The 13436-nt window shown below is 29.4% G+C and overlaps 1 protein-coding gene across 1 annotated transcript; it reads right to left on the bottom strand.

The window, feature by feature from the left end:
• Nucleotides 1-7028: 7028 nt before the first annotated feature.
• On the bottom strand, nt 7029-12726 carry FMOGS-OX1 (flavin-containing monooxygenase FMO GS-OX2). Its single transcript, XM_009114820.3, has 7 exons — nt 12151-12726; nt 10930-11000; nt 8508-8663; nt 8266-8348; nt 8022-8157; nt 7775-7948; nt 7029-7351 (listed from the first exon to the last, which is right to left on the bottom strand). The coding sequence occupies exons 1-7, from the start codon at nt 12692-12694 to the stop codon at nt 7130-7132; spliced, it is 1386 nt and encodes a 461-aa protein (XP_009113068.1). The 5' UTR covers nt 12695-12726; the 3' UTR covers nt 7029-7129.
• Between the last annotated feature and the right edge of the window lie 710 nt (nt 12727-13436).

Consider the following 13436-nt stretch of genomic DNA (forward strand, 5'->3'; position numbering starts at 1 on the left):
GTCTGTTGTCTCTGTTAAGCTACAGATTTTAAGCCCAATAAACTAAGAGAGTCCTACTAATTTAAAGCAAAAAGAAAAAAACTCAAACCTGAACCGATTATCGAAAGTCATAGAAGTAGAGTTTTAAGGTATACTAGATTTTGACCCGCGCAACCGCGCGGGTGTTTGTTTTTACTTTTTCTATACATAAATTATTATTTTTAAACATTAGTGATATTTTTTTTAACATTAATCATATACTTAAATGTTTATATAACTATTTTAAATTCAATAATTTTATAATTTACATGTTATAATTAATCATTTGGTTAAAACCGTATGTATTTTTACTTCTTATTATATATTTATCGTATTGTATTTGCATTTAGTTATTAAGCAAATTATTATATTCATGAGAAAACATATTTGAAAATTATTTTGTATTTAATTTATGCTAAATTCTGACCCGTGTTTCAAAGCTGTATTTCTTTTTAATAATATTTTTTATACTTATTCATTTTAGATAATATATTATTGTATATACAAAAGTCTAAGATATGTTAATTTTTAGACATGTGTTATAAGGTTTGTTAATTTTAAGCCGTTCTATCATCATATTATATTTTTAAAATAAATAATTTATATTTATGAAAATAAAATTTATAAATTTATCAATTGAATATACTTTTATCATATTTATTTAAGTATAATAATTGTATTTTAACATGATCATGACTATAAAGTGGGTAGGATATAATTTATTTATTTTTCATTTTATAAACGATAACTTAAAATATATTGAATTATTGTTAAAATACTTTTACACAGATTTATTAGAATTTTTAAATATAATATATAAATATATATTATATTTAAAATGAAAATATATTATGATTAAAGTAGTTGCAAAGATTTTATATTATAAGCTTTACAGAAATACATGTTAATTTTTATACATGTATTATATATTTTGCTTAATCCATCTTACCAACATATTAGATTTTATTTTTGAACATAAATATTTTATACTTATGAAAATAAAATTTATAAATTTAATACAATTTTATTATACTTAGCTCAATATAATAATTTTCTTTTAATATGATTGATTATGATTATATAATATATAAAATATTACAGAATTTTTTATTTTTTATTTTATAAATGATTACTGAATTTATTAATGTATAATAATATTTCAAACTAATTTCGAAATTAATGAAAAATATTTAAATATAATTTCGAAAATGAAGATCTTGTAAAAATCTTTTAAAACAGATTTGTTAGATTTTTAAAATAAATATATTTATTTTTTAAATAAAAAGATATCAAAAGATATTATGATTAAAGTATTTTAAAGATTCTATGTATTATTATTCTTAATAAAATACATTTAATAAGATTTCTAAGTGATGGTCCAAATAAAAAAAAATCACACATGAAAGAAGTCATGACTTCTCTTTTAATATATAAGATTGTAGGCATCACATTTTGTCATATCTTCCTGATGATATCGCACTCTAAGAAGAGACTAAAATCTACATTATTATAATAGATATATATATATATATATATATATATATATATATATATATATATATATATATAATGCAATTAATTTAAAAATAATAATTGCTAATCTGATATAAAAATAATTGCTAATCTGATTCTTAAAAAAGTAATATAAATGAGTTAATGTGTTAATGTGTTCGTTAAAACTGCCTCTTATTTTATTAATGAATTTCATGACAGATAAAATATCCCTTAAATCTTTAGTAGTAAAACTATTAACTAGATTTTCACCCGCGCAACCGCGCGGATATTTGTTTTTATTTATATATATGTATAGTTTTTCTTTTTTATATCATTAATCGTAAAATATTCTAAATATTAACCATATGTTTTGATCACTATTCTCCAACAGGTAAATTTCGTTGCACATGTTGAATGTGAGACTTCTTCCTGGAACAATGTATTTTATACACTTTATAAACGAAATTGAAACAATTGAACTAATATATGTAAATTTTGGTATTGAAAAATATGTAAATAGATAGTTAGTTTACTTTCAGTATCGCATGTTTCTCCACTGTAAATGATATGTTGTTCCATGAGTAAAACAACTTAATTTGAACAGGCTAGCAACTCTTATCCGGGTTAGCATCTTTAAATTATATATTTTAAATAAATAGTTTATATTTATGAAAACAAAATTTATAAATTTATCAATTGAATATAATTTTATCGTATTTGTTTTAGTATAATAATTATATTTTAACATGATCATGACTATAAAAGTAGATAAAATAGGATATAATTTATTTATTTTCATTTCTAAACGATAACTTAAAATACATTAAGTTATTGTTTAAATATTTTTACACATATTTCTTAGAATTTTAAAAATATAATATATAAATACATATTATATTTAAAATGAAAATATATTATGATTAAAGTAGTTACAAAGATTATATATTTATTATAATTATAGCAACTTAATTCTATTTTTAAATGAATTATATGTTCACTTTAATTTATTTTGTTTATTCATCTAACATGTTTGGTTTGACTTTTTTTCAGGTTATCATTTCTACCGATTTGTTTATATATCTGAACCTCAAAGAATTTTATAATGTATGGTTTATGTAAACATTAATAAGAAAAAAAAGTCTCCAGTAGGTTGATAAATAATAAAGCTCAAAATAATATGGTAAATGAGTGAACCGAGTTCGACAAGTAGAGTGAACCGACTTGGTCAGATTTTATCATAATGGTTAATATCGTAATTAAATTTAAACCGGTAGTTTAGGAAATAATGTTATTGGCACCATGTTAAATTTTAATTAATGGTGGTTGACTTACTCACACTCCGATTTTAAGGTAAGAGTAGTCAACAATGTTTAGGCGTTAGTGCTGGAGTAATAAATGTTATGTTAATAAATGATTTTCTAGATAGAGTCCATTTTTAAAAAAATCACACATGAATCAAAGTTGTGACTTCTGTTTTAATATATAAGATTGTAACTCGTTTCATTATATTTTAAAGTAATATAAATATTAATTTATTTTAATATTTGATTTTATAAAGTAAATATATTTATCGAATTATTAATATATTATAGAGTCATTTTCCTCGGAATTTCCTCGGAATATTCCGACGGAATTCGGAGGAAATTCCGAGGAACTAGGGGTTTTTAACCGAAAACAACGTTTTGCGGATTGAATAACACGTATATAACCTTCATTAAGTGTCTTAACCAGATTATGAAGTCAAACTTTGGTATTTACCCAATAACAAACACTTTTACGATTGCATGAACGAAAACCACACAACATAAGAGAAACACTTATACACTTTAATAAACGGTAAAGAGAATACTTACAATTATTTTTGAAATTTTGTTATTTCATAATTTATGATCATCTATACAAAGAAACCTCAATGGTATGCATTATAATTGTATAAGAAATGAAATACGACAAAAAAAATTGATGTTTTGAAACCCCAAACCCTGTTTCCTCGGAATATTTTCATGTAACCGGGTAAACCAAGCCGCCAAATATTTCGCGAAAATTGAATTAATGATTTTCGAGGAAATTCCGACGAAAATATTTAATAATTCCGAGGAAATTCCGACGGACAGTTTCCGTCGGACGCCTCATTTTATTAGGTCGAACCAGATCTTCTTCCCCATTTCTCTCTTCCTCTCCGCCGAACTCTCTCTTCTCTCTCGCGAATTCCGGCGTCTCCTCCCTTCTCTCTCGATGATTTCCGGCGAATCCGTCCTAATCCTCCTCAATTTCATGTATGAACCCTATCCCACTCTCTTAGGTTAGATTTGTTAAGTTTTTAAGTAGATTTGATGATTTTGGAATGATATTTATAGATTTTTGTTAGGGTGAATGGTAGGATTGTGTAAAATCAAGTTTGATTATGGTATTCACTTGATTTGGAATTTTTTTTTTAGTTTTTATTAATTTTGTGGTTATAAAAATCTTATTGATAATTATGTATATATAATATGAAAACGTTTTTTGTATATAAGATCTATTTTTTGCATTATAAAATCATTTATATATTTATTAAACATTTTTAATATCTGTAAAACTTTTTTTGTGATTAAAAAAAAAATATATATATATATATATATAATATAAATTTCTATATTTATTAAACATTTTTAATATTATTAAAACTATTTTTTGTAACTATTAAACTATTTTTTATTTATTAAAACTATTTTTTGTAATTATTAAACTATTTTCTATATTTATTAAACATTTTTAATATTATTAAAACTATTTTTTGTAATTATTAAACTATTTTTTATTTATTAAAACTATTTTTTGTAATTATTAAACTATATTTTTATTTATTAAAACTATTTTTTGTAATTATTAAACTATTTATATTTTTGTGATTAAAAACTATTTTTTAAACTATTTTTAAACTATTTTTTATTTAAACTGTCTTTTTATTTATTAAAATTATTAGAACTAATTTTTAAATATCTTTTTTTTAATTTACAGGTCTAATGATGATCAGACCCGGCCTCGACAGCGTCGTGGTCATGGTGGTACGGGGAGCCAGTCTCGGGGTTCGTCCAGCCATATTCAGGATTCCGCTTCGCCCCACAACTCCTACCATACATCTCCCTCTCTATTACCCGCTCCTGCTCCTCCCACTCCAGCTGCTGCACCCTCCCGCTGCTGCACCCTCTCCTGCTCCTCCGGGTCCTCCGGGAGTGATGAGTGTTGCGGAGTTGGTTCGACAGCCCGGTCGTGACCATCTTCCCTATCTCACTCAGTATCCACATGGACGGGGTCAAACATAGTAATTAAACTTTTATTTTTTTTCATTAAAATTTGATTCATTATTAATAATTTGTTCTTTTTATTAGGTTCAACCGATCCGGGAACGGGATCAGCGCATGGATCAACCGTATGGTGTACTCGGCCCTCGACAAGGGACATCCGACTTTCACTGACTTCCCTACCGACAAGCAGCATCTCTGGTTTCGTCAGTTTGCGGTAAGTATTCTAATTTTTTACTTATATTTTTAATCTTTAATATAAATTTTCTACTAACTGTGTTTTTTTTTCAGCAAGAATTCAACTGGAATTCCGATGATACGCTCTTTATCTATCACCACTTTGTCCATAAAGTTTTGGACAACTATGGGAAGCAGATCCATGAATGGAAGAAGAAGTGGGAAATAAACAAGGTTATTTTTAATTTATTAAACAATTTTTTAATTTATTAAACTATTTTCTTTTTTTTTTAATTAAAAGGTTCCAAAGTCGATGAACGACACGGTCTGGAAGGAGTTGTGTGCGCATTGGGATAAGGAAGAGACGAAAGAAACTTCTTCCACCAATTCCACCAACCGCACCAATCGCAAGAGCGATCGTAAAGGGAAGGGCGTCTTCAAGCATAACTTGGGTGCTCAATCTATTGCCACTCTGGGGGATCGCATGGTAAGTTCAGCCGTTTTTTCTTCAATTATTTAAGTTTTGAAATTTTATTTTTTGTGCATTTCTTCAAATTTCTAATGTTTGTTTAATTTATGTTTTTTTCAAGGTGGAAGAAAATGATGGCGAGCCGGTTGATGATCTCGCCCTAATGAAGAGGGCGTATACCAACAAGAAGACCGGCCAGATTGATGATGGTCTTGTGAGGGACGTGGTCACCCTGGTCCAAACTCAGGTGCAAGACGAAGTGTCTCAGCTTCAAACCGAGGATGACGATTCGACGGCTTCGACCAACTTGTCCCGGGTTCGAATCAACGAAATCGTTGAATCGGTAAGTTCCTTTTTTTAAAGTTCAATTCATTTATTTCTTGATTTTTATTTTATCATCTGTTTATATTATTTAAATTTGGCTATTTTCTATTTCAGTCGGTTCCAAAGAAGAAGGGACGTTTGGTCAGTTTGGGTCGTCGCTGCCGGTCGGCTGCTCCTTTTTCTGCACCACCGTCCTTTGTTGATCCAGAAGTACTTACGGCTCAGTTGAAGGACAAGGATGATCGCATATCTGTGTTGGAGACCCAGATGGCGGCTCAACAGGCGGGCTATGAGGCACAGAAGAGGCTGAACGAGCAAATGATGGATATGATGAAGAGGATGTACCCGAACGAGGTGTTCCCGAACGTGCAAGACCTGTAGTTTTTTTTTTTCAAAAACTCGGAATGTTTTATTTTTATTTGTACAACTTTGAATATTATCTAATATGTTTTCAATTTTAATTTTATATTTTCGAATTTAAATTTCAAAAATTTTAATTTTAAAAAAAAATATTTTTTAAAAAAATTAATTTTTTTTGAAATCCCGAGGAAATGGACCCTCGGAAATTTCCGACGAACATTTCCTCGGAATAAGTCGTCGGAATATACCGAGGGACTCTTCCTCTGAATTTTCCGAGAGCTCTGTTCCTCGGAAATTCCCAATGAAAATTCCGAGGAACATTTCGTCGGAACTTCCGAGGATTGGACCATCGGAAAGTCCATCGAAATATCCCGAGGAAGTCCTCCCTCGGTATATTCCGAAGATCTTTCCGACAAACTGGTGGTCGTTGGAGTTTCCTCGGAATTCCGTCGGAAATTTTTGAGGGATTTCCGAGAAAAAATTAATTTCCGAGGAGTTATTTCCGAGGACTTTTTTCGTCTGTATGTCGTCGGAATAGTGTTATTCCGACGACATACCGACGATTTTTTCCCTCGGCATGCCGCTGTTTTCTTGCAGTGATTACGGCAATGTATATATGTTTGTTAATAGATCTAATTTTAGATAATCTCCATATGTTGCTGTCTTGTAACACTTTGCTAAAGGTGTTATTTAAGTATGTAATATGCATCAACAAATAACGGATCCGTTCTGCCTCCCACATGTTGTGAACTTTGGAAGCAGTATGATTGCGGTTGGTACCAAATCATCCATGCGTGCTTGCATAGCAATGTTTACTTGAAATAAGTTATGCCATGAAAGCTTAAACCTCCATCCTGATTTTTCATAGATAAAACCTAGGACAATTTGAAAAGTAGTAGCCATTGTATAACAAGCAACCCTTACATTCAGCTTTATTAAAACCAACATTTTTAAAAATAATACAAGTAGACCCTTAAAAACAAGTAGGCACCATTATGGGATATCATCTTCCTGATTTGGGGAAATAAGAAGGAAGAAAGCTAATCAACTTCTTACTAGCAAAATCCTCGTACGCTTCTTTTATGAGATCATCGTCGTCCCATTCATCGCGGTAATTTTCAGGGTTAGAAACAAGTCTCTCATAACCACGGTCAACTTGTTGAGTTCTCCAAGGCTCAACAGGCTGACAACCACATTCTTCTGCGACCCAGTCAAGATAATTAGACTGCAAGAGAGAAAAAATCATTGATATAATGATGCTCTTATTACGCTACTAATTTACCAGTAAGGGCATCTCCAACCCAAATTTTTTTCTTCTATAATTTCTATTAAAATAGAGTAACTCTATTATAGATTTCATTTCTATTATAGATTTCATTTTTTCCATATTATATACTTTAATGGTTTTCCATGCATAATAAAAACAATTAAATGTTTTATTTTGCCATCAATCAGTATACTATTATTTAGTGAGATAAAAATAGGATAAACTAAAGATTGTGACAAACATATAAATTAAAAATATAAAAGGACACTTCAAATCAAATAAATTTGAAAGTGTATAACCACAACTAATACAAAATGTTTGAAACTATCAAGACCTACTATATATTTATACACGTGATCATATCGGAAAACGAGAGCGTACCTGAATTTTACCCAATTTATGTGTATATCTCTTGGGAATACCTAACGCTTCAAGCATGGCATACGATGCAATAAGATCTTCCATCATTTTTTCTGGTGCAGGAAGTGTAACTCGTCCAGACAAAACTGCAGCTACCCATTTGCTTTGGATTTCAAACATGACGAATTGTATGCCCTGATCATAAAATCATAGGTCAAAAAGAAGTGAGAGACTGGAACCCAATAAATGAATTTCGATTAAGACTAACCATCCCTGGTAAACCAACAAAAGAAAGCCCTGGGGCAAGCGCCGGTGGAAAGACATGTTTGTACAAAGGTTCAACGCGGTTATCATCAATGCTCATATAACCATTGGTTTCAAGAAATGGAAACTTATACTTGTACCTGGACAGTAAACCAAGATATAAGAAATATAATGAATCCATCCACATTTTACATATGATATCTCGCTATATTTAACCATAAAATATTGAAAATGATTAAAGAACATACCCGGTACAATACACAACAGTATCTGCATGAACCGCCTTCCCATTTTTGAAAACAATTGAACCATCATCACATGCAGTCTCTATCTACGAGAAAAAAACATGTCTTTACCTCAGAATGAATCCATAGATTGTTGTTTGAAAATAAAGTTGTTAGCTTTACCTCAGAATGAATCCATAGATGAATTTCTTTTTGAACTATTATAATCTAAAATCATGGTTTGAAAATAAAGTTGTTAGCTTTACCTCAGAATGAATCCATAGATTGTTGGTGGGCACGGAAAGCTTCTCATACGTACTAGCTTCACTCCCTCTAGACGCAACGTGGACTTCTTTGGCGACCTTAGCTACGTCTCTACTAATATCGGCACCGCTCGCAAAATTTCCGATGACCACCACCACCTATCAAAAACATCAACACAAAAAAAGCATATCATTCTTTTTTCTTTTTAGTTTAAAAACGCATATAAAGGGAAATTGTACCCTTCAAACACAAAAAAAACTTTAACTGATTAGATAACCATAAGAAGCCAATAGTTAGTATATGATACATTTTTTTTTGTTCAAACTTTTTTTTTTTTTGTTCAAACTCTTAGTATATGATACATATTATATAGAATTCGGGGGAGAGATACTTTTACCTTTTCGGAAGCAAAGTTTAGTCTAAGTGTATGTGGTAGACAAGAATGACGCTCTCGATCTATTATTATATCTCATCTCTCTTTTTGTTTTATTTTATATTTTGTTAATCGTAATTTTCATCCCATCTATGGATTGATATGTACCTTCAATCTTTTTAATACAATCTGTGTGAGCAAACAGTTATATTGAAAAATAATAGATCTTCATTTTTATACATATGCTATACGTTATCATTTTCAAAACGGATATCTAAATTTTTTGTGAGAGTTCTTAGTTCAATACAATATCTAAAGTCTATAAATTTAAATTTTGCAAACCGACGTTCAACCCTATCCCTATGTAATTGTAATACGTACTTAAAACTTTGTCTTAGATAAACAATTAATTTTCTAAGATCAATGATTAACCCAGTCTTTTAACTGGGGTTTTTAGATTCGGTTAAGAGACGGTTTTTAGCTTTTCTTAATTTTTAATTAAGAAAAGTTTAAAACCGTCTTTTAAATAAAAGATATAAGAGTGCAACGCAGTTACATGCTTATTATGGGATTTAAGTGTAGACCCCACAAAACAGTATAAGCCACGATGCTTCCAACTCTAAAATAAGCAGAGTTGTTTTTATGATGCTTGTACTGTTTGCAGACTCCACTAACATGTGATAGCCCGCGATTGATTAACCTTTTTTATTATTTTTTTTATTTTTTCAGAAAAAAAGATAAATGAATAAGCACCCCACATTAGAAGTTGTGCGTTAATGGTGCTCTAAGAACCGTCTCTTAGTCGAAAAGTGTAAAAACATAAAAATAAAAAGTGTAAAAACATAAAACAAAAAGTGTCAAATCATGAGTTAAAAATTTCGGCTAAGAAACCGAGGTTAATCATGCTCTAAGTATTTTTCAAATGAATAATGTCACTGGAAAGTAACGTCATCAAATGTTTATTTTATTAACACAAACACATGCGCGTCAAATCCTAGTATTTTATTATATCCCTAAAAAACTAAGGCTTTCAAGCTTTCTTTGTTGTGCTACTGTTATGTTGTATATTGACGGATATGAATCCTTCTTCTGTTTGAAAGCAATGCAAAACGAAATGTGTTAAACAGGATAAATTTCGACAAAATTGTAAAGATAAACCTAAACTAGAAATGTAACATACAAGTTATTTGTGAGGGAAATTAAGACAAATGACAAACAAAAAAAATTACAATAAGCTTAAAAAAATTTCAGTAAAAAAAAAAAGAAGTTACTTGTGATAATTTTTTTTTCAGTAAAAAAATAAGTTACTTGTGATAATTTTCACCCAAAATAAAGAAGTAAAGTTATTTTGAAATATGCCATCTTCCTCTATATATATTTTTTATTTCACGTAAATCAGAGCACCTCTATTGCCATCAGTTTTCCACATAGTACTATATTAATATCAAATCTCCCTAATATAAATACAATATTAATATTTATTATCTAAACCATTTTAGCTTCAATTAACCAATAAGTACCGAAATAATATTAATTCTGATAACCTATAAATCCACAAATTAATTTGCTTCTTCTATATTTGGTAATTATTATTGTAATAACTTATTTAATTTATATTTTTAACATCCTCTATATTCTATTATTTGTACAGTGATATAAATTTGTTGTTTAGCATAAATTTCGTATTTTTATATTCATAATTATCACCTAAATTAATATTTTATTTTATTTAAGAATGTGATCATGCTTTTTGCTATCAATTTATATCTAGTTTATGTAGATGGAATAATATCAATTGGATTTTCTGTAACTAAAAATAATGATAAGTTTTGAAATATTAATAACTAACTGAAACATTTTTGTCTTAATAAAATGGGTACTGTAATTTTTGGTTTTAGTATAACATTTTTAATATTTCTTTTAAAAATATATATATTGGTGATCCTATATAATGTTTTTAATATTTGGTTTTTAGATCTGTCTGAGATCTAATAAGAACCATATAATATGAATTTATGAGAAAAAACAAGGGCCATATATTTTATGTGTACCTCATTTTTGAATGGACCCGGAACTCTGTAGTTATGGCTATGGATCTGCTTTCCTGGCCATGATTTTATCCCTATATATACATATTTTTTAATTAAATATTTTTTACTGAATTTCCTTCCAGAATATATATAGACCGTACAAAAATGATCATAAAGTCTTCAGTAGGGAATGTATGTAAACAATTGTAATCCAAAATCCGTTGATGGGGTTAAAAAAATCTCGTGGTGATAATTTATCTATAGAGTTCTGTAAAGAAAAGTTATCAAGTTTTTAACGGTTTCTGAAAATACACAATATACTCTCTTTGTTTACCTTTTCCTAAGTACAAAAAATTAGTAAGCAAAAAGTACATTAATCTAATTTTTACTTTTTACTTTTTACTCTTAAATTATAAACATTCAAATGCATCATTCTTATATACTCTCTTTGATTTTAGAGATTGATGTTTTATATTTTTTTTCTTCTTAAGATTGATGCTTAGACTCTTACTAAAGCATTTTATTTTAAAACTAAAATACAAATTAAAATATATAGACATATAGTATACAAGTTAAAATATATAGACATATAGTGAAACATCATAAAAATATTAAATGTATCAAAACAACTAATAACAAAATAAGTATTTATGTTATACATATTAATGGGTGAAATTCCAAAAATCTAATTTTCAAAATATAGGAAATATATCTTATTTTTGTTACTGATTTTTAAAATGACTTTCAAAAATTAACAAAGTAAACAATTTTGCTAGTTGAACCCTTGAAGGTGTGAAATACAAACACGCGATAAAATAAATTTACTTAAACCGGACATCTCCAATCTTATTTCAAAATAGAATGGAATATGCAGTAATGAATAAAAATAAATAAAATGTTATTTTATTTATAGAATAATACTTTTATTTTTCCTTCATTACACCATTCTTTTTTACTATATTTTGGACTAAAATATAGAGTGAGGTTGGAAATTCTCTTAGACACCAAAAAAACTGAAATATTTATGAAATATCTAAATAATACCTAAACAATTTCACTTGGGTTTGCTACCAACTCTTTCACCGCAATTTGGTTTCTTTTTAGGTCAAAAGCATTAACTCATTACGAACCATATATTATCAGCAACAAGCGGACAAAAAGAGACAGAAAGCATTGAGGCAGAAAGTAATCATAAACAAATAACTTGCAAAACTATAAAAGCAATTAGAAACTAATCTTTACCAGGAATATGAGCAACATAAGGTTCGGTATAATGCCCACTGCAAACAACGACTGCGTCAAAGATCTCATCTTCGGAGAGATCATCGGAGTTTTTGGATCGGACCCTCCATTTTCCATCAACCGGCTCAACCCGAACCACCTCGGTCTCGAACCGGACCATCTCCTCTATTTTAAACTCTCTAGCAAAGTCTTGAAGGTACGCAAGAACTTCCCTGTGGCTCGGATACCTTCTCGAGTCTCTTGAAAAGTCATCAACACATGGCACGAACGGAAAATCCCTGAAACCCATACACTCTCTCGGGAGGTTGGTTCGGAGAGACTCGTAGACACTCGAGTGAACTATAGGTCTTGTCGGGTCGAGACCAAGCGGGTCGGATTCAGATTTAGGTGAGTAAATCCAGAGACCTCCCACTTGTTTCTCCCGCTCAAAAACGACGACGGTGTGACCTTCACGATGGAGCTCTCTGGCCGCTATTAACCCGGATGCTCCGGCTCCGATCACCGCTACGTGTTTCGAACTGACTAGGTTTTGAGCTGGTGCCATTTTTCAAATGTTAATGTTATGTTTGTTTTTTTATTTAGTTGTATGTTGTCTTTGTCCACTCCGCCTAAGAGAAATAGGTTTATATAGAACAGGAAGATATATACAAATACCTATTTTCATTATTAAAAAAAAAAATTTTGCTGAAAAAGAGGAAAACAGAACCTTTTACGAAATGAGTTCTTCTCAGATGAACCCCATACTTTTATAATACAATATAGAAAACAGTATGTATATATTCTCCAAATTTATTATATGTCTGTACTTTTATGTATTGTCTATATTCTTAACATATTTTGATAATCATATTTGTAAAAATAATGTAAAATGTATTTTTATTTACAATGTCTTTCCAAATATTTATATTATATTTATTATTGTCTTCTATTGTTCTTGCTTCTGTGTGGTGTTCATTTCAGCATTTAGTCTATTTGATTATTAGTTGTTGTGTCGCATGCTTTTTCCTATCCTAGTTCTTTAGTTCTTGTCTCTTCTCTTTCATCTAGATCTGTTATCTCTGTTCCATCATTATGATTTTTTTGTTATAGAGATATATCTTAGACCTGTTTTTACCTTTCCGGATTTGGGATTTAGGGTCTGAATAGTAACCGTTGTTTTGATAATATAAGATATTAAAGTGTGATACGGTCCAATTGAGGTTCATGCAGTTCGTGGAATAAGTGTGGATAAGAGTACGGTTTTGATAAAAAAGTAGTATGGTTTTGATAGAAAAAGAATGTAAAAT

This window comes from Brassica rapa, chromosome A09 (assembly GCF_000309985.2).
Source record: "Brassica rapa cultivar Chiifu-401-42 chromosome A09, CAAS_Brap_v3.01, whole genome shotgun sequence".
In the NCBI taxonomy this organism is placed as follows: domain Eukaryota; kingdom Viridiplantae; phylum Streptophyta; class Magnoliopsida; order Brassicales; family Brassicaceae; genus Brassica; species Brassica rapa.